The sequence below is a fragment of the Triturus cristatus genome, chromosome 12 (genome assembly GCF_964204655.1).
Source record: "Triturus cristatus chromosome 12, aTriCri1.1, whole genome shotgun sequence".
Lineage (NCBI taxonomy): Eukaryota > Metazoa > Chordata > Amphibia > Caudata > Salamandridae > Triturus > Triturus cristatus.
This window is the reverse complement of record NC_140595.1, coordinates 707743063-707767531: the sequence shown is the minus strand read 5'-3', so window position 1 is coordinate 707767531 and position 24469 is coordinate 707743063. Positions and strand designations below refer to the sequence as shown.

At 44.4% G+C, this 24469-nt stretch overlaps 1 protein-coding gene across 1 annotated transcript in view; it reads left to right on the top strand.

Moving 5' to 3' along the window:
* The window catches only part of CTC1 (CST telomere replication complex component 1), a 191922-nt gene that overhangs the window by 112213 nt on the left and 55240 nt on the right, over window positions 1-24469 (top strand). Inside the window, exons 14-18 of the mRNA XM_085636896.1 lie at window positions 4658-4747; window positions 5278-5427; window positions 7256-7323; window positions 8561-8670; window positions 14202-14367. Of these exons, the coding sequence (XP_085493022.1) occupies window positions 4658-4747; window positions 5278-5427; window positions 7256-7323; window positions 8561-8670; window positions 14202-14367 (584 nt within the window). The remainder of the gene's footprint in view (window positions 1-4657; window positions 4748-5277; window positions 5428-7255; window positions 7324-8560; window positions 8671-14201; window positions 14368-24469) is intronic.

The window sequence follows — 24469 nt, the reverse complement described above, 5'->3', positions numbered from 1 at the left end:
ATGTGCATCGCAACTGACTCTTGGGCCAGACCTAAAACAGCTCAAAGTACTTCTTGTTATCTTCAACCTGTAACCTACAGTTTCCGCACCACGACCAAGTGATGGATGAAACGGGCAGGGCACAAAAACTCCTCTCTAAAATATAAGGCTACCCAGAGCAATACCCCGACTCCAACCCAATTCGAAAGATTTCTAGACGTGGAGGCTGCAAAGTCCTGGGAGGTGTATCCCAACAACTTACACTGCTACGGTCTTAAAACTGCACCCTAACTCCCACAGTAGAGTAAGGAGCCGGCAAGGACGAGATGGACCCATTCATGTGTGTCCGACCCGTGACCACAGCCAAAGCCTGCTGAAGAGATCGAAATGCTATCATATCAGCGAGAAAGGACGTCTTTACGTAAAGCACTCCGTTGTCTAGGTGGGTCTGTTCGGCGCTATACAAACATGCAAGTAAACAAAGGAGGGAGGGGAGGAGAAGAAAATCGAAGAGGTAAAGAGAGAAAGGAACACAATGTAGCCAATAAAAACTAGGGAGGGATGGAACGGGAGAGAATCAACAGGAAGAAAGGGAGACGGTGGAGAGAGGAACGGAGGGTGGGAGGAAGAGAAGATGCGAGAGCAAGGCAGAATGTGGGTGAGGAGAAAGGGAGGCGATGGGAAGGTAAGGGGGTGCGTGGCCAGTGTGGTGAAGAGAAGGAAAGAAGAGAAGCGGGGAGAAGTAAGGAAAGGAGAGGAGAGAAGCAAAGAGAGAAGAGAAGGAAGCGGAGAGAAGGAAAAGACGCAGGGAGAAGGAAGGAAAGGAGAGAAGCAGGGAGAAGGAAGAGACGCGGAGAAGGAAGGAAAGGAGAGAAGCGAAGAGAAGAGGAGAGAAGGCAGTGGAGAAGCGGAGAGAAGGAAAAGACGCAGGGAGAGGAAAGGAGATAAGTGGAGATAAGGAAAAGATGCGCGGAGAAAGAAGGAAAAGAGAGAAGCAGGGAGAAGGAAGGAGAGAAGCGGGAGAATAAAGGAAATGAGAGAAGGAAGAGACGCAAAGAGAAGAAAGGAAAGGAGAAAAGAGGAGCGAATGAAAGAAAGAAGAGAAGCGGGGAGCAGGGGACGGGAAAGAGGATGGAAAGGTGCTCAGGAAGAAACTGGCGGCGAGAAGTTAAGTAGAGAACGATGAACTAGAGAGATGGAAATAACAAGCATTGGCATAGCCAATAGGTCTGGCCTTTGGGACCTTATAAGTGTTTAGCCATGCAACAGTTGCATAACTAAATACTTATAAGGTCCCAAAAGCGAGACCTATTGGCTATGCCAACCGGCCGTGTGGCCGCGAAAGTGATCGCGATCGCGATCAAACATCAAAGCGGCCATGCGGCCGCGAAAGTGAAAGTAATTGCGGTCAAGCTCGGCGCACGCGCACATGCACTGTAGCTCTAGGCTGGCCTGGTAGCACTTTTTGGAGCCCTCTCAAAAAGTCTCGCCAGACCAGCGCTTGCGCTGGGTCAGGCGAGATCTAAAAAGGGATTCTTTGAAGTGTGTGTGGCATAGTAAAACATAGTTACAAATGGCTACTAATGGCAAGAGGTTCAACAAGGGCGACAAGTAAAAAGAAAACATGTAAGTAGTTCCTCAATCAGAGTGTGATCAGCGGAAGGACAGAAATCGAGCTGAACCAATCCATACTTGGTCCTTAATCCAGCCGAAAAAAGAGGAAGCGACAATGAAGCAATGGGCTGGCTGCTAGTATACAGTATCTCTCGCAAGCAAGAACACATGTTCTGTCACAGGCGAGACATAAAAATTCTCTTCTCCTCTTAAATGCAAGCTTTAATAAGGTAACAGATGTCTCTACATTTTGATTAAAAGACTGTATAATGACTGCATGGAGTAGATCTTTTCTCACTGATTCACAAATGTGTATATTCACTTACCATTGCCAGCTATTTACTGCTTCTGACTGTGGTGAACCTACAGGAGAATGTGCTAACAGGTGGTACAGGTATCATCGCCTGCAGCTATGCTTTTTGTACTCGCCTAGCACCATTTTGTCAGTCCCACCAGAGTTTAGGCTTGCCAGGCCCACTTTCTTTAGGTGTGAAAATAATTATTGTTTCAATAAGGTCAAAAATGTATTGTCAGTCTATCTACTTGTTGGAGTTCATTCGCCTCTGAGGCACTAATTAACAATTTTAAGTAAATCACCTTCTTAACCGAATTTGGTACATTTTAAATCTATCTAGCTTCTTCAACAAAAACAAGAGTCCGACTTTGCAGATGCTTGATGGTATGTGAAGTCACCATAATCTTTTAGTCCCCTAGTCTAATTAGCCTTGTTGTTCTCACCCTGCATGGGTACCCGCGAAGGTTGATGGATATGAGGCGGTTCCTTCAAGTTCCTGAAGAAAGGGCAAACCCTCACAAAACCACAGTCAGTTATAACAATACACATGTTCTATTTTCCTCAACTGGGAATATTATGAGTGATTATCCCACACTGTTGCCTATCTATCTGGTAACTACAGAAACTGTCCGGACCTGGAATACCAGACAACTCGTAATAATGTCCGTAGTTATAAAGTGTGCGTGTGTGTGTGTGTGTGTTTGCTCCTAGAGTTCAAGAAAACAATGTATAGAGGTCTAAAATGAGCTTGATCATCCTCTCAAAATATTCTTCTAGCGTACACATGGATTTGCATATTGTTTTATTGTCCCTCTTCGCTACTTCAGCATCTTGATGGTCAAGGAGATGCAGGATTTTGCGTAGACTGTGTCCATGCAGTGCTTTGCTTTATTTCAAGTCTTTTTTTAAAATACATTTTCAAAGAGGGAGAAAAGGCAAATATGTACACATGTCACAGTAAAATATGTACCATGCACGGGAAGTAGAAGAAAACAATGTGTTCTGTATAAGTGAAGTAGATTATTTTACATAAACACAAATCCACTGAAGTCTGCTTGGGTAATGTGTGGTTTGTATTGTGCTGTTACAAAAACACATAGTGCAGTTGTCATGTTTTTAGTACAGCTACAGACCAGGCAGTCCTTTTGCATGGTCAAATCTTGATATTCTGGAAGCCTTCAGTACTAAAAAGAGAAAATGTCCTTCCATTGCTTCCAAGACATGGCAGTTACCCCAAGGGTGGTAAGAAAAACTAAGGACCGGGTTTAGAGTTATGATAGATGGCATACTTTGTTACCTGTCCGACATACTGCAGGTGCCCTATAGCCTACAGGACTTGTAATACAGAGGAAGGAATATCCAATGTATTTGAGACAGATTATCTCTTCCTCCAAACTCTAAATCGGGCCCTAAGAGTCCTTCACATCACAAGGGTTACACTGTAGAAGACTGAAATAGCATAACTAGACATTAATGATCTATATATTGCACACTTCTGCTACCTATAGAACTAGACACACACAATGAAATAAGCATCGGCTTTAATTGCATCATAGTTGCCAATGTATCATTCTGCAAGAATCGGCCTCTGAGCCTTCCTCCTCTCTGCTAACAGTAGGTTAATCTTTTCCCCAAAAATGTTATTCCTCTAATTCCCTCATGTTTGTAATGCACCAGTAGAAAGTATTTGTAAACAGTACCTGTGTAGCTACTAAATGTTACCGTATTTGCCAAGCATGAACTCTTTGGCATCCCCTAACAGTGAGGAACATAGCATGTGTGAGCAAATCCCTGATTAAACATGTGCACTGACCAGTGCGACACTAGATGCTGTGGACACACACAGCCATCATCTCCAGTCCTTTGGTGACCCCGAGTGCAGATTTGGCTTCTGCCACAAGCTCTGCCTGTGATGTTGTGCCTACCCCTTATCTTCTTCTTTCAAATATGTCTCATTGATAAGATATAATGCATGTTTCTACAATTGTGTGGCTTTGCTTGACCCACCTTGAGCAGGGACGGTATATATGCAATACAAGCTTCTTGAGATCTCCCAGTGCTCTCCGATGTGCGATGTTCTACCAACCAAGGGCCATGGACGCCTCCAGAGTCTGGCAGGAACACAGGACGAACACTGTGCAAAGGTCTTTAGCCATCTCTCTGATGTTTCCAGGTTATGTAGTTTAGCCAATCTCAAAGGCCACAACTCTGCACACCAAACCCCTGTCCTCACAGATGAGACAATTGTAGCATTGCTTCTTATAGATTGGTGATAATTTTACCATATTGCTGGAGTACTTTGTTGAGGCGGTTTGGAGTGCTGATTTGTGGTCACATCATTGGTTTAAACAGTGATGTTTACTATATAACCCCGCACACACACAAAGTGTAACTTCATTCTTCGAGGCTTGATTGCTACTGCCTTCTGCTCTTCCTCCACCTTCATCCCATCAATGCCATAGAATGGGCTGCAGGAGAGTACCACACTTTGCTTGACCTCCAAGGATCAAGCTGTTGAATTTGAGGTCTAATGATCAGTTTTGATATACAGAAGATTGTCTATCCATGCAGCTTGTGTATCACTTCATCTCTGTGTCTGGTTTCTTCATTCTCACTTTCACAATCTGTTATGTTTGTACTTAAAACATTGTCTACCTCTAGTTGCTCTTTATTTGCCTCTTCATTTCATTCTCTTTATCTGTAGATCTCCATTTGTCATCATCACTCTACCCTTACCCGTTTATATCATAGCGTATTCTCCGTATTTAGGTAAAGCTGCTTTTCATGGGGAAAGCCATAAGGTGGAGTGATGTTCTACATGCCGGTGGCATTTACCGCGTTGTCGTGCCACAGGAAACCGTGAGTATGAATTGCTTCTGCCTGGTACTCTGGCAATACTGAATTTGCTTAAGGATGTTACCCCTGGGGCCAAGGAAAGCTTACTATAATGATTCATTGGGGACTCACTTTGTATACTACTTTGCTCCAACTATACATTTGCACAATTTCCTTATGTTTAACTTTAGCAGGCCTGCCACCCATTATGTTCTAATTTCATTTGCAGATAAACTTTAGACCAATTGGTTTAGCGAAGAGTTTTTAAATTTCCACTTGAAATGGGAGCTCTAGTCTTCTGGATTACCGAGAATTGTTGACCATTCTACTCTCTTAAGCAATTTATAAGTATTCATATTTGTTTACCTTTACCTTTTGGCATTAGGTACCCCTATGACTTCTTAATGGCAATAAGTAAGAGGGAAGGAACATTTTCAATATTTAGCAGGTTTTTAAACCCATTGGCAGAGAACCAAAATTCCACTGAAGTATTTAGTATTTGTTCCTTTGTGGCATGCAACCCACCAAGACATCTCTTCCCTTCCGCTCTGCAGGATGTGGGGGTCTTAGAGTGCTCTACTAACTCCTGTATTCCACTGAACACGCAGCACCAGCTCCGTTCTATCTGCCCTCCGACCTTCCGTGTACAGGATAGGTGGAGGCTGCAATATGTGGCTTCACTCTCTGATGTCACCAACCAACAAGTAAGTATTTTTTATGTTGAAAACATTAATTTACAGAGGTGTCCACTTTCAGCAGAATCACAGCATGATACTCTTCATAACAGCTCCCAGACATTTATTGGGTTGTGGCTGAACTATTTCCCTATAAGCGGGGACCAAAAGAGAGGCCAAGAGGTGCATGGCCATGGACAAGAGATAACTTTATATCTAGATGTGGCATGGCTTTAAGAAATACTTTTTAAGTCAACTGAACCTCAGGCTAACGGAGCAACTACCTAAATTCTAATTGGAAGTTATTTGAAAACCAAACTGTATGTATCCTTTTTAGCAGGATTAGAAGTAAAGAGTTGATAACATATGCGACACAAAAAACCTTTATTGAAATGGTACACAGATTAGAATATCTGTAGAGGACATGATATAAGAGAAAACTAGATGGTCTAGGATTTGGACTTGTCGCATTCATCCCTTGCTCTGGTCATTGAAGTGGAACTTCAAGTTATGTGGACTTTATTCATAATTCTATGAGATGGGATGATGTCTTTGCCTGACCCCAAGTGGTGCGTAGAGTTAATGAGCCATAGAAATAAGAGAAAACTATGCCCACTACCTTCCAGAACAGGATGAGGGCCCCCTAAAATTCCACTTGGTCTGCAACCCCTCATGTATGAAGAAGCCTCTTGAGGTTTGGCATCCCTCCACACTACGTGTTAAACTCCTGTTCTAAGGAGGGCTTCCTATTATGCGGCTATCATGTAGATGCTTGAACAAAAAAGGCACCAAGTTTGATGTGGTGGGATTTTAACATGGAAAAGAGGGTGCAATGAGCAGGAATTAACAATTCAAAGTGCTTCAGTGTAGCCTGTTTTATGCTGTTCTTGCTTTGGCTTCTGAGGCTCATTTATATTTATCCTCTACAGGCCGGCATTGCTGGTCATGCATATGGCAACGGAGATTAGTCAGAATCTCTTCTTCTTGATTTTTAGATTGGATATATTTATTTGAGGTCATTATCCACCCCCAGGGAGTTAGGAAGGTTATTCTTTCTCTCAGCATGTGAAGGCTGAGATCTTGGCTTGCCTGCTTTTACTTTCGTCTCTAGCCATGCCTGTACCTGATTTACCAATGCGTCTTAATGATGTGTTACCTCTCCGTGTTTCTGAAAGATGGCATTCTTTCGGTTTGTTCTCCTTTCTAATATTACCCCCCTTTCTTGATATATGTGAAAGCTGTTGAGACTTATTCATTCAGTTGAAGATCACCCTGCAGTTGATTTTGGATTCTCATCAAGTCCAATCCTCTCTTCAGAAAATTGTATATTTCGTTACTTAACATAAATGATGCAGGAATTAGGGCAAATGCTTTTCTTTCATTTGCTCTAAATCTTTGGTGATAAACGTAGCTGCATGATGGCCGGATCCATGACCAACTTTATAAGTGAGTTCCATTTAGTTTTTCTGCATGTAGACGTGCCTTCTTTGGATATCTTGAAAATCTAGTATGGATCCGACCCTACTTTCTCACTGTGGAACGTCCATGTTCTACAAACTTCTTGCATGAAGTCATGAATTTATTTGTTTCAAGGTTTTATATAGCACTCCTGCACCCCAGAATGTCTTGGGATGCTTTGCAAGAAACCAAAATAATTAGCTGGCAGAGTAATAGAGACAGCAGTTAATATGAGCAAGAGCATTTCAGAACAATGGTAAGCTAGAGACAGCATATTCTGAGAACAGAATTTCAAAGAGCAGCATGAGATTTCAGCTGTTTTTGGGAAGGAGAGCGGGTGTCTTGAGTCTAGAGATGTATGGGTAAACAACCTGTCATGTATTTTTCCCCTTTTTGCCAGAAAGTGCATGCGGCGCTGGCTTCCATGAGGCCGAGGAGTTTCCCCATTGCAAAGATTCTAAGCTCCAGGTGGGTCCGCTCTTGTTTATCCTCATTTTGCCTTCAAGAACTCATAAGCTCCCTAATTCAAGTCAGAGTCAGGCATGTCAATGATTGTGATAGCGTTGGGATGCTATGACCCCAGTTACCCATCCAGCCTATTCCTAATCAGTACCATGCACATTTGTTTATTAATGTATCCATATTATCACCATATTAACACTGTTTATATATTGTCTGTTTAATTTAATGTTTTTTTATCAGCATCAACCTCCATATATTTATTTTGTACCACTAAATTTCAATTGCACAGTCCCTGAGATGGTATACCATTTATATGTGTCTTGCCTGTGGAAGTATTTACTGTGTGATCAGTATGAATATCTATCCCAGTTATTTATCCCTGGGGAGTCAGCTGTATAAGCTACACATTGCATCTTAATGCCAAGAGAACCCCTCTCTGCTACCAGAGCACTCAGAGGTGTACCACTCACACCCATATACACACACATGCATACATGCCGCTTGAACTCACTACATCCTTCATTTTCCTTCAGGGTAGAAGTGACTTGTTATTAAAGTATTCAGAAATTTGCCCTTACGCATTTTACTTTTGTTTTTGCACAATCTATTTTGTTTTGTCTGTGTGGAAGCCCTTTGTATTATGCACCAATTAAATATGGGGGCCTTCCCTTTCCCAGCCTCGAAAGACACTTACACTTGCTTTTAACAAGAACAGTTTTAAATGTATTTCCAAGGTGGGAAGCTACCTGTAGATTTGTTGTGAGTACCCACAAATCTGTGTTGATGGGCAATTCACTGCCCTTTGCATTGCCACCCTTCTCCTCTGTTCAATTTATGAACTTTCAGTTGTGGAAAATACACTGTATGTCAGATGTTCCACTCTCCTAAGTTGTCTATACATTATGCTTTAAAACATCTATTGATTCTTAGTCTGTGAACCAGGATTTGTAATTGTGAAGCAAAATGTTTTATTTGTGAGGCTATACTGCATTAAACTATGCTTGTGTGCACGCAGCCTTTTGAGAATCAGGCCCTTTCAGTCCAGTCGCAATGTAGCTATGACTAAGATCCAGAGCAAAGGCTGCTTTAAGCCACTGTGAGACACTCTCTATATGGTACTGTGCTAAAGAAGGTCGAAGTACCCCATGTGTGTGTATCCACCAAGCTCAAAAAGCTGAGGTTGGTGTAGAAAGTAGGAGTGACTGCTGTAATGGAGTGACCTTAACATAACATTATTTCTTAGTGCTACAGATTCACTGGTTTCGTTTTGCTGTGAAGTGTTGGGCCGCAGTGTGTGCGAACCAGACAGAAACGGCAGGTCCATGGCAGCCCAGCGGACCCGGCGAAGCAATGGTGAGGATATATATTTCACATTCTTTTGGGCTTTGGAGAAGGGACTTGTGAGGGAAGGACACATTTCTTTTGACACAAACAAAAAACACAGAACTGTGCAGAACGTCCAGCAGTTGCAACAGCAGGTACAAATTTCAGCATCTTGCTTTGAACATTTTATTGAGATGCAGTCAGCGTGCCAAGCGGATTGAGGTTTGTAGATCCTGATGGAGTTGCCCACTCCAGTCCTGAGAATTGTGGTGTTTGCAAATTGTTTGGAGAGGCACTGACATCATTCAGGGTCCAGGATCAAGCATGTGACATATCTAGTATTAGCATATCTACAAAGCAATGGAGGGCTCTATATAATTGGGATTTTACAGTAGTTGGAGCAGCAGAGGTAGCAAGCAGGGGTACTGCATTACTGGTACTTTTACACAGTAGAGAAGTGCGGTTTACAAGTGGGGTTAAGGCAGCAAAGGAAGTTGTACAGCGTCAAGCTGCAACGGGGATTTTCAGATTTGCAGTGGGAGTGGGATGTGTTCCTTGGCAGTCCAGCATCCAGGTGGTTATTGTATGGCAAGGTTTTGCTTGAAGTCTTGGGCTTTAGCTCCTTTCAGAAAAGGAGATGGGATGAAGCTTGGCTGATTTAGAGAGGTATGATGTTCTAGACTCTAGGAGCATAGCAGGTGATATGTTCGGCTCTAGTCTTCTCATTCTTGAATTTCCAGTCAGGAACTGCTGCTACTATGAGTCGTGCATACTCTGCATTCCATCTGCTATGCACCTTGACTCCATACTTCACAATGTCTTCCCACAGTCTGACTCCTAGATTTGTCCCACTAAGGCCTGGATCCTCCTCTTAACATTTGCTTGCCAAGCACTCAAAATCAGCATTGTCATTCACTGAATGCGTTCACCCATGTCTCGCCTGCAATTTTAAGGTTGTGAAGAATGCTCGAAATGCTGCAGAATGTGTCTCGGACGTCAGGAAACGGATCCAGGATTTATCACTCGCTCGTAGCTGTTTAGTCCTGATTCTTTCTCCAGGCCTGAAACACTTGCAGTCCTGATAGCTTCAGGTAGACTCCTCTGAAAACTTTCTTGTAATTTGCACAAAGTAGAAAATAAAGTAAAGAAGAATGTTGTAATACAGTGTCTGCAACTGAAATTCTATCAAACAAAGAATCCTCTGCCTGGCTTGGAAAAGCTGTGATTTCGGTTTGATTTTACCTGCTGTATTTTTCCACCAGTGAACTGTGAGTCCTCGGGCAGTGCTCCATGTTTCTATGGTGCTGTTCGTCAGCAGAGCTCTTTTCATCTGACTGCGTTTCCAAAGCAAACTACTAACCTTTGTAAGGGGCAGATATCTGTGGAATGGGGTTGCTTTCCATCACCTACCTCTCCTACTAGAGAGAATCCTACCTCTTCCTGTGTATCTGGCTATCAGCCGGCAATAGAAGGGCTTCCTGGCACAGAGAACAAAATACTGTGACCAGTTTATACCTTTCTGGCCTAGGATGCCCTACCTGCGAAAACCCTAACCCCAGAAGGAAAATGCAATTTTCATTAACCGGGAGAGAAGTTTCACTTGATAATGCAGACCTTTGATTAACTCTGGTTTCTTGCTCTGGTCACCCAATTGTGATAAAGCTGGTTACCTTGAGCCAGTAACTCTTATATTGCCATTACTTTGAATAGACAATCACCACTGTTAAGGAGATATATTACCAGAAGCAAAACTTTTGCTGGTGGATTGCTCACTCTTGGCCTGAAGCAAAGTCTGTATTCCTGGAGACATCTGACAAGGAAGAAGCTGGACTACCCTGGGAGGAGATGAGCTGCTTGGCCACTGGGAAATCTGACAAAGCCCCAGCTGTTTAACGTACCTGCGTGGAGGATGCCCTATGGAACCAGGACTTCTGAGGAGCCATGAGATACTACAACCCAGATGACAAAGTTCAAGTCTTCACAGAAGCATAGCCTCAGTCGAGAAGCTTCAGGGGTGCTTTTGTTTAGCATCTAATGAGCATATACAAACCCAACACTTTTCATATCTTTAGGGTGCCCGTATCTCTCCTCCAATGGCTCAGAGAGTCTTGGAGGTTTGGAACCATATTGGAGTAAACCAAATCATGGCAAACCAGTTTTAAGGGAATTTATTTTAAGGAAATACAAATAAAGTTAAAATCAAAGGAAACATATTAAAGGGAAGAAAAGTCTAACAAAAATTCAACATTTACATTAAACTTTGGTGGAGTTTGGGACTAGTGAATGGTTTTGGGGTTCAGGGATGGATGGAGTTTAGAGGTGGTAAGGGATTTTTAGATATCAGTAATGGGTGGAGTTTAAGGGTTGTGAGAGGTTTTTAGGGTTCACGGATGAGTGGAGTTTAGGGGTGTGAGGTGTCCTAAGGGCTCAGGGATGGGTGGATAGGTTTTAGGGATCATGGATAGGTGGAGTTTAGGGCTGGTGAGGGTTTTTAAGGTTCAGTGATAGCTAGAGGTTAGGGGTGGTAAAGAGTTTTTAGGGTATGATTGGGTGAAGTTTAGGGTGGGGAGGGGTTGTATGGTTTCAGGGATGGGTGGAGCTTTGAAGTAGAAATGGGTTTTTAGGGCTCATGAGAGGGTAGAGTTTAGGGGTGGTTAGAGTATTAGGGGTCATGGATAGGTGGTGAGGGCTTTTCTAGGATTCAGGAATGGTTAAAGCCTGGGTGTGGTAAGAGATTTTAAGCGGTCAGAGATGGTTGGGGATTAGGCGTACAAAGGGGGTGATAGGGTTCAGGGATGGGTGGAGTTTAGAAGTAGTGAAGGGTTTTACGGTTCAGGGATAGGTCGAGTGTAGAGGTAGACAATGTTTTTAGGGTTCAGGGATGGGTGCAACCATTGTATTTGCACCTTAGGAAATAAGCATGCAAAAGCCCATCTTGAACAAAAAGACATTCTAGGAATTGGGTTTTATGAAATGGTAAATGCCATTCATTCTGGAAATGCCCATTAAACAGTTTAAATGACATGGTTTCTCAGTATATAGGAACACGTTCAGACCATATCTAGTTTCTGAAAAAGTTGGCCAGGGTTCCTCTTGGATACTCGCTACTAGCTCCCACATAAACACTAACTTGGACACTGAGATGTATGGTATCATACACTCTACCATTGACTCTGCTTAGGTGTGACCCCTAATGTTGGGGTTGTGATATTTTGGAAGCAAGGACTTTTTTTATTTTGAACTGGAAACCCGGCTGCTGGGTCTCCAGTCCGAGGAGCTGTACAGTGTTCAATACTGAGCCAGAGACCATTACAAGAGATATCTAGTAATAGTAAATTAATGGTGCACATTTTCTCTGGCACTAGTGTCCGATTGATGGCATCTTTACTAATAAGCATTGTAGTAAAATGAAAATTCCTGAAGCAGACTTAATTGCAGCATATTGGCTGTAGGGCAATAGTTCCAAAACATTTAACACCTAGGGCCTGATTACGATGTTGGTCGGAGTTGCCTCTGACCGACATTGCTCCGGATGGGGAACCTACTGACCTCATGTCAGTGGTTCCAACACCACAATTAGGATACAACCACACATGGTGTGCTTGCAAACTTCCATTTTTCAATGGGAGATTGTGCGGCCGAGACCGACTGCAGCACAAGCTGCCATTGAAATTTTTTGGTTTTGAAGTATCCCTGCACCGTGTGGTGGGCTCCTCACGGTGCCTGCCACACGGTGCAGGAATGGGAAGAGGGACACCATAGGTGCCCCCAGGGCCACAAGCGGAGGGCCAGGGGGGAAAGGGGCCTTGCTAGAGGCCCAAAACACACTTTCCGACAGCTGTTTGATGTCAGAAAGGCCAACTAGGAACTGCTGTTGGAAAGTGCCATCATAATCCCAACGGCGTAAACGTCGTCCTTCAGAGATCATGAAGCCCTTTCCGACTGGCCAACGGACTCCTTGAGCCCATCGGAACTGAGTCAGTTTCCCCGGCTAGTTTAAATTCCGAACGCCGTCATCATAATAGGGCGGTCAGATTTTAAGCCTAAAATGTCTGTCGGAAAGCCTCCAACCAGCGATCAGAGGCTTTCCGACCGACATTGTAATCAGGCCCTAAGTGTGTAAACTCTAGGAACACATTTGGGATCATATCTTAGCCACAGAAGTTGGTATTATCCTTTGGTTCTTAATGCAAATTATGTTTTACATGCTTATAGTACCTCTGAATAAAAGTATTTTCTGTTAGGACATTGCATTAATAGTGTTGTTTACTATGTTATCAGGTTTGCCAACCCCTAACACTTTCTAGGATTCATGGTTGAATTACATTCCCCAAAATAATCAAGCACCTAAACTGTGTAAATGTATTATGTAATTGGAGTGCTATAGTAATGATGGCCCTGTTACACATGTGGTAAACGGAATACCCACAGGGGACACTGCCAAGTAACCAACGATTGCCCCAGGACCAACGCAAAAATATCAGTGTTGTGCCCAAGGAAACTTTATGCCGATATCCTGCTACTGACACCATTTCACTTTTTTTCAATTAATTAAAACTTCACATATTTTATAACCTTGTTAATTTTGTTATTTTAAATTTGTTTCAGGCAATGTTTGTGCTCCAAAGTCTTTCTTGTTCTGTCATTTGAGCTTAAGTATGACAGCATTTTACCTAGAAATGTTCAGCATTCTAGCCTATTGTGTGTTCACTGCCCTAAGATGGGCACACACAGTGTTTGTACACTGTCTAGCTCTAGTGCTCAATTTCTCTCAATGCAAAGTGTGCTTGCTTTCTTTTTTCTTTTGCATTTACTGTGAGAGCAAAGTAGAAAAATTGTGAATTAACACATGCAGAAACAGGTGCAAATATTGTTTGCACATTTTACTGCCCAAATCTGTGCGCAAAACGGTAAATTAGGCACAAAAACTTGCATGACCCATGTCACAAAATTAGTTTGGGTATGGACATTTTTTATAATAGGTGCCATACTTTTTTTGTATTGTAATTGGATTTATTTAGAGTTTCATTTCTGAAAGGTGCATGATTTTAGTGGTGCCAAGTATATATATATTTCAGAGTCTAACCTGGGCAGTATAAGGCGCAATCGTTCTCCATCCTTGCAGCCATATTTACTTTGAGAATTAATATCTTTTTGGGCTAAATGGATGACATCTCTTGGCCCGGTGATTCTTGCATGCTGTTCATCATTCATTAAGTGATTTTTCTCAGCAGGCATCTTAACAGTAAGAAAATATGTGATTTCACTTTCTAAACAATAGGGATTCAGCCATAGATGTGACTGACTAAGCATCTGTCATTACACCACAGTGGAGAAATCATTGGGTTCTTAGTGGGCGCTCTGATTTTGATTAAGAGTTCACTGGACCTCTCTCATAAGTTATATTAACGCTGGAGTTTTTCTGAAAATAATGTGGGTGGTGACAGAAAGTTCTGCCAGTGTTGAGGATGCCAACAGCACAATCTAATGGCTTCTTGTGCCCAACAGTCTGCATACATGCACAGATCTTTTGTGTCTGATTGTTTATTTGTTTCCTGCAGATGTGTTCCTGCCCTGGGATCTTTCAATAAAGGTGACGGTGAAAGACCCCTCAGATGCCGCTTGCTCAATGGATGTATACATGGACCTTGCGTTGGCGCCCTATCCTCTTGGGTTATTGCCTGGAGCCAAGGTTTACTTTGAGAATCTTCAGATGGTTATCTCAAGGTAACTGTACCATCCCTGTGTCACCACAAAGAAAACTCTCTATACTGTGACTAGTTACCTTATGTGATGGAATACTTTTATCTATATTAGCTGCTCGCTAAGTGTGTTACCTCCAAAAACTGGGAGGCAGCTTTTATGCCCTTCCTAACTGTGGAAATAAAAGTGGGACCATCTGCAGTTCAGGGCAGCATTAAAACCCAATGTGTTTATCTAAACCCTGGTCTCTGGACAGGCAACAAAGACACTAGCTCTCAGTATTTATTCCAACTCAACAACAACAATTCCTAGTGAAAGTTTTATTTTCTGAGAATTAAGAGAATGGTAAGAATTTGATACATTTTTGTATGGACCTCAGCCCACGGAATATAACTTGTGCACTGTAAACCACTACAATACACATTTCATCAAGCACAAATACGTCATCGATGCTCAAGCACTGAAAACCTCTTCATGGTCACATTGTCTTGTTTAGGTTGTTAGGTTTTAATTGGCACTCTGACGCACAACCATATAGGCACAGCACCTTGAATCAGCGACTAAACATACATGTTCTATGTGTGCATAAAGACATAGAAGGCGTTAAATTTGATCTTGATACCATTCCTACTGTTCGATCAGTACCGTTCACTACATTACTCAGATCACATAGCACAATGACCCCCAAATGCATTGTGCCCAAAACATCCTCACAGGCTTGGCGTTCTGTATGGGTATTTAGGGTGAAGTCTGAACCCCACCAGCCAATCAAAGATGGGCAGTGGAAAAGACAGGTGTGAGCAATTGATCACCACTGAGTCAACAATTTTGCCATGTAACCTTGATCTGAAATACTGAAATTTAAAACAAGCAATTCTTACTTTCCCGCATACATTCTGGAATCATAATAAGCTAACCACAACGCATTTATCTAGCTGTTTCTGAAGAAACTGTCCCATCCCTGCACCTAAGGATTTAGCAGATTTGTCCCTCTGTATAAAATGTTTCTGATGGATACTTCTTAATGTATATTTCTCACCTTGTCCATTTTGCCAGGATTCAGTCTGGACTGGAAACCTTTCGTAGCAGTTGCCTTGGAGCATACATACGTGACACCATCGGATTCAGTGGTGACCATACACCACCTCCAGAAGTGAAGACACAGAGTTTTACATACGCGGCACACCTGCACACTGATCTTCCATTCTTTTCTTTTGCGCATTATGATGTTTGTTGATTTTTCACTGACCTTTAATTTCATAAATTTTCAGCAAGGCAGTGTGCAGAGGAAATGGCTCTCTCTAGTGTTTTGTCACAACTTGAAGTCCTGCGACAAATGCTCCTTTATGCACCCAAAGACAATCAGGAAGTTGGAAGCGAAACTGTACATCACTGAAAACAAAATTTGGAATAGGTCATACTCAAAGCAGCAGGCAGTCTTCCCCCTCCAAGCCACAGGCCAGCTCCTGTTCGTTCTGGTTCGACGCAAGTCACTTTTGTTGAGTAAGTTGAAGAAGTTGTTGAGGGACAAATCATACACAAAGCAGAATATGTCCAGGCAAGAATCATCTCAGTCTTGCCACTCCCATTCGGAGGAGAAGTCACAGTTGGCATTCCAAGGACTCGACTCCATTGCTATCATCTGACTTAGAGTCTGTTCCGAAGCTTGTCCCAGCTCTGCCCAAGATTCCTGGGCCATCATCTGCTGAAGATAGAGGCATTTAGGAAAGCCATGCTGCAGCTTTTCAAGGCAACAGCAACTCCATCTGGAATGCCTTTGGAGGCACTGGAGCCTCCAGTTGAATTTTTTCCAGTGGTTTCAGCCCAATCACCAACTAACCACGTTAAGCCTCGATCTGGTTCCCTGCCCACACTGGCCCATACCTCCACTCCTGAGCTAGAGGCTATTTCATTTGCAAAGACAATGGCTCAAGCTTCAGCAGCATCCACATCAAACCAATCCAAAACCTTTGTGATCCCTGGCTAAGCCTATGTCTTGCTACAAGATTACTTCGGTGCAGTCTCCAACTTTGGATGAACACCAGCCTCTCTCATTGCCAGTTGCTCTCTCTATCGCGGCCAGACTGACGAGCGTCAGCACAGTAGCAGAGGTTAGACCTCTAACTACGTTCCGGAGAAACTTAAGCAAACCTATTAACAGAAATCTTGCAATCTGGGCCTGATACCTCAGAACCCTTACTACCCTTTAACTCAGCCATTGTCAGGGTCTGTCTGGGACTATGTCAAGAACACAGTCAGGGACTTGGGCAAGGACTGGGAACGGGGTAGAAAACGTACACCGAGAGGAAAGAAGCGCTGCCCAGGATCACACCGGAAGTCAGAGGAGGAAGAGGGATCCAAAGGGGAAGCCTGTACAAGTGAACAAGATGGCTAAGCCTCAGAATGGAAGGGCACTCACAAGGCAATTTAGCATTCAGACTAACTACACCCAGGACGAATGTGCAAGACATATATATAATACAACTTTAACAATAAAGGGGAGTGTGGGGTAAAGCACTCAGGAGCTCCACACGATAAGACTGGAGCTCAGTAAGTTTCTCACCCACAATTGCTGTTACAGATACTGACTGCAAATACCCCCATATAGGATATGCATGCAAAGGCAGGGTTTGTGGAGCTTATACCTATGATGATGTTGTAAATGCAACTCAAAGATAATACAGTGAACAAGAAACACCTGCCCATGGATCCTGGCGATCAAACAGAAACATGCAAGGCAGTAACAGCAAGGGGGTAGAACTAAACACAAGCACAATAGACAAGGAGCTAGCAAGGAGGAGTGCTTAGCAGGAAAGGAAGGAAATCACTGGGCACACTTGGCAGAAAGCAGGTAACAAACATACAATGTAACGGAAGCAAGACAGCAGAATAGAAAGACAGCAAACTAGAACTGGAACCAAGGGAATGGGAAGAAAGGCAGGGACTGGAAAAGGATATACAGAAGGGGAGGCTTCAAGGGTATACTAGAATAGTGCAGGTTAAGGAATCAAGAAAACAAAGTAGCATAGAAGGCAGTGCTGGGGCCAGAACAAGAATTAAGCTAAGGCTCAAGAGTCAAGGTAGCACTGCAGGCAGTGCTGGTTCAGGAACAGGAAATTACTAAAGCTTCAAGGAGTCAAGGTAGCACTGCAGGCAGTGCTAGTTCAGGAGCATGGAAATTACTAGAGCTCAGGAGTCAAGGTAGCACTGCAGGCAGTGCTAGTTCAGGAACATGGAAATTACTAGCGCTCAGGAGTCAAGGTAGCACTGCAGGCAGTGCTAGTTCAGGAGCATGGAAATTACTAGAGCTCAGGAGTCAAGGTAGCACTGCAGGCAGTGCTAGTTCAGGAACATGGAAATTACTAGCGCTCAGGAGTCAAGGTAGCACTGCAGGCAGTGCTAGTTCAGGAGCATGGAAATTACTAGCGCTCAGGAGTCAAGGTAGCACTGCAGGCAGTGCTAGTTCAGGAACATGGAAATTACTAGCGCTCAGGAGTCAAGGTAGCACTGCAGGCAGTGCTAGTTCAGGAGCATGGAAATTACTAGCGCTCAGGAGTCAAGGTAGCACTGCAGGCAGTGTTAGTTCAGGAGCATGGAAATTACTAGAGCTCAGGAGTCAAGGTAGCACTGCAGGCAGTGCTAGTTCAGGAACATGGAAATTACTAGCGCTCAGGAGTCAAGGTAGCACTGCAGGCAGTGCTAGTTCAGGAGCATGGAAATTACTAGAGCTCAGGAGTCAAGGTAGCACTGCAGGCAGTGCTAGTTCAGGAACATGGAAATTACTAGCTCTCAGGAGTCAAGGTAGCACTGCAGGCAGTGCTAGTTCAGGAGCATGGAAATTACTAGCGCTCAGGAGTCAAGGTAGCACTGCAGGCAGTGCTAGTTCAGGAACATGGAAATTACTAGCGCTCAGGAGTCAAGGTAGCACTGCAGGCAGTGCTAGTTCAGGAGCATGGAAATTACTAGCGCTCAGGAGTCAAGGTAGCACTGCAGGCAGTGCTAGTTCAGGAACATGGAAATTACTAGAGCTCAGGAGTCAAGGTAGCACTGCAGGCAGTGCTAGTTCAGGAACATGGAAATTACTAGAGCTCAGGAGTCAAGGTAGCACTGCGTGCAGTGCTAGTTCAAGGAAACATGAAATAGCCACAGCTCAGGAAAGAAGGAGTCAAGAGAGCACTGCACGCTGTGCAAATCAGGAACAATAAATAGTTGAAGCCCAGGAACTGGAACAAAGAATAACTATAGCTCAGGAACTCAGGAAACAAGGTATCACTGCAGGCAGTGCTAATTCAGGTACAAGGAATTGCTATAGCTCAGGAACTCAGGAGACAATGTAGCACTGCAGGCAGTGCTAATTCAGGTACAAAGAATAGCTATAGCTCTGGAACTCAGGAAACAAGGTATCACTGCAGGCAGTGCTAATTCAGGTACAAGGAATTGCTATAGCTCAGGAACTCAGGAGACAATGTAGCACTGCAGGCAGTGCTAATTCAGGTACAAAGAATAGCTATAGCTCTGGAACTCAGGAAACAAGGTAGCACTGCTGCAGTGCTAATTCAGGAGAAGGGAAACTGCTGCAGTTCAGGAACAAGGAATGCTAAGGCTCAGGAGTCTAGGTAGCACTGCAGGCAGTGCTAATTCGGGAATAAGGAAAACAGCAGGAACAAGGAATAACTAAATCTTAGGAAACACTGGAAACATGAATATCAACGGCTCAGGAAACACTGGAACAAAGATCGGTCTCACCAGTATACAGCTACAATGACCAACACTGGACTGAAGGGAGCTGGGGCTTAAAAGAGCTCACAGTAATTACATGCATCAGGTGTGAGCCGGCTAGCAGCAGCCAGCCACAGGTGAGCTGAATTCCTCCACCCATCCGTGGCCTGCAGGAGTGGAGACAAAGCAGTGAGCAGGGGATTATAGGTAATGGAGTTTCCAGCATGAGCAGACTGGCTTCCACAAAACCCGGCATGGATTGGGCATGGATGTCAATTCCTAAATGATTTCCAAATGCCTGGAAGTCAGGATCTACAATACAGGGGAGTGTCTGGAGGCATATTAGAACACTGGAAAGCCACACAATTCGGTCCCCTGGGGGTGGGCATGAGAGCACAGGAAGTGAATCGTGACCGCCATGACAGAAACCTTGATGATGACCTGGTCTATGCCGGGTTTAGCTCCTCCAGTAAGTAGCCCAGTATCTAGGCTGTATAGACTCGCTTGGTGACCTGGCCTTTTTGGCTTGCCACCTGTAGGAAGCTGACTCTTTACACCGCGTGGCAAAATGAGGTGCACTGTGTAGAGGGTTCAGGCATCCTTTACTAGTGTACAGGGACTTGCTTTAACGATCCCAAGATGCTCTAGTTTGGGTAGTGTGGTCGAGCAGCCTTAGGCTTATCAGAGGGGAGTGTTTGGCATTTGCAGACACACAGAGTCAATAAATGAGCCACATGCTCAATACAATAAGGGATTCCAACACCAATTTGTAAAAATAACACAGATGTTTTATATAATTTTAGACACCAGGCTTTTCTGGCTGAGATAAGGACTTTTCGTATTAATAATTTTCAGAAACGTAGAAAATACAGTTGTCTGATTTGAGGCATAAGTGTCGAACGCAGTAATGTTATCCTACGGGAGAACCTTACACTGCACAGGATCACCGGCAAACGACTTACAGGACAGTTCTTCTGGAATTAAGGTAAGTAGGGGCCAAGGACCAAGAAAGCACCAAGGGCCAGATGTACGACGGATTTTTGCGTGCGCAAATGGGTTTTTAGACCCGTTTGCGCATGAAAAGTCCTGTGGGCCATGTACTAACCCTATTTTGCGAGTCACAAATATTTTGCAAAATAGTGTTTAGCGACTCGCTTTAGGAAGGGGAGTTCCCTTCCTAATAGCGACCCCTACAGCTATGTAGGAATGTTTTGCAATTGCGGTCGCAAAGCACTCGCAGACGGGAAGGTCCCCAGGGGACCCCTTTGCCTTTGGGAATGTATGCGCAAACATTTTTTAAGGGCAGGCAGTGAAAAACAAATGAAAATACATGCATCCCGTTTTACTTTAAGGAAAATGGGCTGCATAAAAAAAACTGCTTTATTTCAAAGCAGTCCCAGACATGGAGGTCTGCTGACCCCAGCAGGCCACCATCCCTGGGAGTGCACGCCATTCCCAATGGGGTCGCAAATTGTGTCAGCCTCATTAATATTCATGAGGCATGCAATGTGCGACCCCATTGGAAGTCTCAGACACTGTTGTACATTGGAAATTGTGACTCGCAAATTGCGACTTGCAATTTGGTGCAATTTGCGAGTCGCAATTTCCAATGGCCATACATCTGGCCCCTAGAGTTCAAGGTTACCTGTCCTGGGGTTTCCGGCTACAGAGGTGCTTTCAGCGATGGTAGCCTAGAACACTACACGATGAAGTAAATAGGTAACAGTAATTGCAAAGAAAGGCTGCAAGGGGTGACTGGGGGACCAGTCCGGCAGAACTACCAGGGGGGCTCAGCTCTTGAGATTCTCAGGACCACAGAGGTCAGTTTCAATGGACTGGGGGGTTCGGATGCCTAGGTGTTTTTTGTCTGGCAGGTCGGCGAGTTTGAGGCTCTCACAGTTCTCGGTGCACCTGCAGAAGAGGGAGAAAATGAACAGCTAGACGTCTTCTGGCATGGGGCTGACATCTGTTGAAGACCCTTGATATGCAGGTCGGTTTTGGGGGTGGTGGTGTTCGGTCTGAACCCAGACAAGCCTTGGTGCTTGCAGCAGGCTCTGTTACCCCGGGTATTGGTGCAGGGAGCCTCCGGGTTGGATCAGCCCCTGGAAGACTGGATGGATCGATGGCCTGACTTCCTGGACGCTCTATGACCTCCTCCTGGGCTGCTGCCACATCAGTGGACCTGGTGGTCAGCATATCAGTGAACCGGATTGTGTGGTTGATGGTTGCAGGGAAGTGGCTCCTCCACTTCAAGGGAGATGCTGGCTGCTTGTTGAAGTGCTGGCACTCATCCGAGGCGTTTGGAGGATGCACTGCTGCAAGATGAGTAGTGTCTTTGCAATTGTCGGGACAGTAGCAGCCAGGCAGGCTTTGGCATCAAGTCCACAGCTAGTCCACAGCTCTTGCGCAAGAACGGCTCTTCTTTATCCTCCTCCTTCTTCTTTAGTCAAGAGAATCTGAGTTCCTGATGCCAGAGGGCCACCTAAATACTAAATTGAGGGGCATTAAGAGAAGTGAAGGGCAATAACCAATGGGCTACTTGCCCTTGGGGCCGTTACACCCTCTATATGACCATTTCCTGTAGGGAGTGGGCATAACCCTGTCCCAGAGTTGCTAATTACACCAAAATCAAGATGGTGGAACCCTTCTTTTGTGGAGCACATCAAGTAGCCCACTTTAGGGGTGTGACCAGCCTGTTGGTTCAACATGCCTCCTTGCATAGCTAACTTCCCACCTGTCCTGATGCCAAATGGGCCTCAAGGCAGGGGTTGTCATCTCCAAGGTCAGAGGGAAGCAGGGGTCGCATATCAAAGGTGGCAGGGGCTTAGAAGCCCATGGCATTGATATCCTAAATCACTAGTCATCCTGCCCGAGGAGGTGTGAAAACCTTCCTCCAGAGTAGGCATTGTTTCTGGCCTTAGAGAGCATGGGCTCTCACCTCAGGGGTCAGAAACTTGTCTGTGGTGGCAGGCTGGTCGATGTCAGTCAGCCAGCACACTGGATAGTGGTAGGTTTTTTAGGAGCACCTCTAAGGTGCCCTCTGGGTGCATGCCATATTACATTGTGCACTGGAAACAGTACTGATTTATTAGGAAATGGTTTTTACTACAAAACACCATAGGTTTCAGTAAAGCCATCATGTAGCTGGGGAACTCTTAATGACCAGTGCCCAGAACATATACTTAAGATGGCTTTCTAGTTCGCTTGTAGCATCTAGTAATTGAACTAAACGGCACAGGGGCATCTGCTATGCAGATATGCCCTCACATGTAATATAATGCCTTAGGGTTTCAAGGCCTGCTGTAGGGGTAACTCACATCTATTACATGCAGTGACTTTGGCATAGCACACAGTGAGTGTGCCATGTTGTGTATTCACTCATGGTTTACACCATGACACGCAGTCTGCAATGGCAGACTGCGTGCAATTTGTATGGGGGGGTCCCTTAGTGCGGCATAATACATGCTGCAGTCCTTATGGACCCTATTTGGTACCCATGCCCTAGGTATCCGGAGTACCACTTACTAGGGACTTACAGGGGTGCCAAAGTGTGCACCAATTGTGTTACAGTTAGGCAATTTACCTTGTTTTTCGAGAAAGGGCACTGGGGCCTGGTTAGCAGGGACCCGATGCACCTCAGTTGAAAAACATCCATTCCAGTAGCAAAAAGTGGGGGGTAACCATGACAAAAATGGGCACTTCCCTACAGTCCCGACTCAAAATAGCATAGTAGTTCAAGTTTCTACTAGCAAGGCAAATTATATCTCATGACAGGGAATCCAAACGCATGGATACCTTCGGGAAGAGAGAATTTCACTTTTGCTCATTCAATTGAAGATGGACAGTACACAGCTAACGGCCGGTCACGACATGACGGACTGTGTGGTTTGCTCAGTGGGCACCAGTGCAGTGATCAGGCATTTTGCCTGGATGCATGCCACAGAATTCTCTGGTGACCTGCAGGCATCCTTTATGGATATTCCATTTGAGGCTTCAGGTTATTTTGTCAAATATCTGATTCGGCACTGGAACTCTTCAGGGACAGCTGTGCTATGGCCTGTTGCCAGGGTGTGCACTCTGCTCCCTGTAAATTCCACAAGTAATACCAAAATTTAGAGGATATACTCAAGTTCTCTTCTACTGCCAAAGGCAACCCTCACATTCTGCACAAAAGCTAGCGCAGCCCTTTTTGCAGTTGATGCAGATGTGGAGAGCAGTAGTCTTCTTCCTCCTTGCCTGATACAGCTGGTGTCAGACTACTTTAATTCCTACTTCCATGGTCATGTGCAACTGGTAGGGGACAGGATTTGTTTCTTCTTACCCTGCTGGCATGCTATAACTTCAGAGCAGCGAGTGGTGAAGATCGTTCAACATAGTTACACCCTTCTACTTGCATCTTTTTCTCCTCACATCACTCTGGCTTTTGTTCAAACGTCGGCAGGTCATGCCTCAATCCTTGTGCAGGAAGTTTGGTCTCTACCAGCCAAAGGTATGGTAGGAATTACCCCAGACCAGAGGAGAGTAGGAGATGTTACACTAGTTACTTTGCGGTGACCAAAAAAGAGAGAGGAATCATCCTAATTCTAAACTTCGACTGTGGCATCAAGACTTTCTGCCCCCCCCAACCACATCTGGATCTTTTCACAAGCACTGAGTATGCATGTTTCGAGTATTACAAACTGTAGTTTCCACCAAGAGGTTCCCTGGGAAATGCAGTCTGCATGCAGTAGGACGCCAGTCTCCTGTACTCCTTCCTACTTCTGCCTCTCCTCTACGGAGTTCAGGAATGACAAGGTTCAGATCATCTTGATAACTCTGGATTGAGCCAGAAGAGTGACAGTGTTGAGCCTGAACATTTGTCCTGTGGTCTGTCTACCTCTTTGAGAGGACCTTCTGTTTCAGTTAAAGGGTAGGGTCCTGCACCCACAACTCCATGCATAGAGATTGAGTGCCGCCAACTCAGCTGTTTTGATTTACCTGCTGAAGTAGTGGATGCTATTCTTGCTACTAAAAGTCAAACAAATCTATTTAGTTTGGTGGTTAATGTTTGTGGCCTGATGTGGAGACTCAAGTTGACTGTCGTTTTTTCTCTGGCTTTGTGGTAGGTATTGTCGCAGGTTAATTGTCAGGATTTTCACTTTTGCCTGGCTAACCTTTCTTATTCAAGTCACCTGTGATTCGCGTCTTGGAGATTTGAGGGGTTCATAATATTTCCCATTGTACCTATTGAAGGACCGCAATCATTTCAATCATTCTTCTTTGCACAGTTGCTCTCTTGGATTGCTGACCATTAAGAAGGTGTTCCTCATTGCAATTACTTCTGTGCACCGTGTCAGACAGCTACACCTGCTCTTAGTGTCACTTCCATATACCACCTTTTTCATGGACAAACTGGTGCTAGCATCTC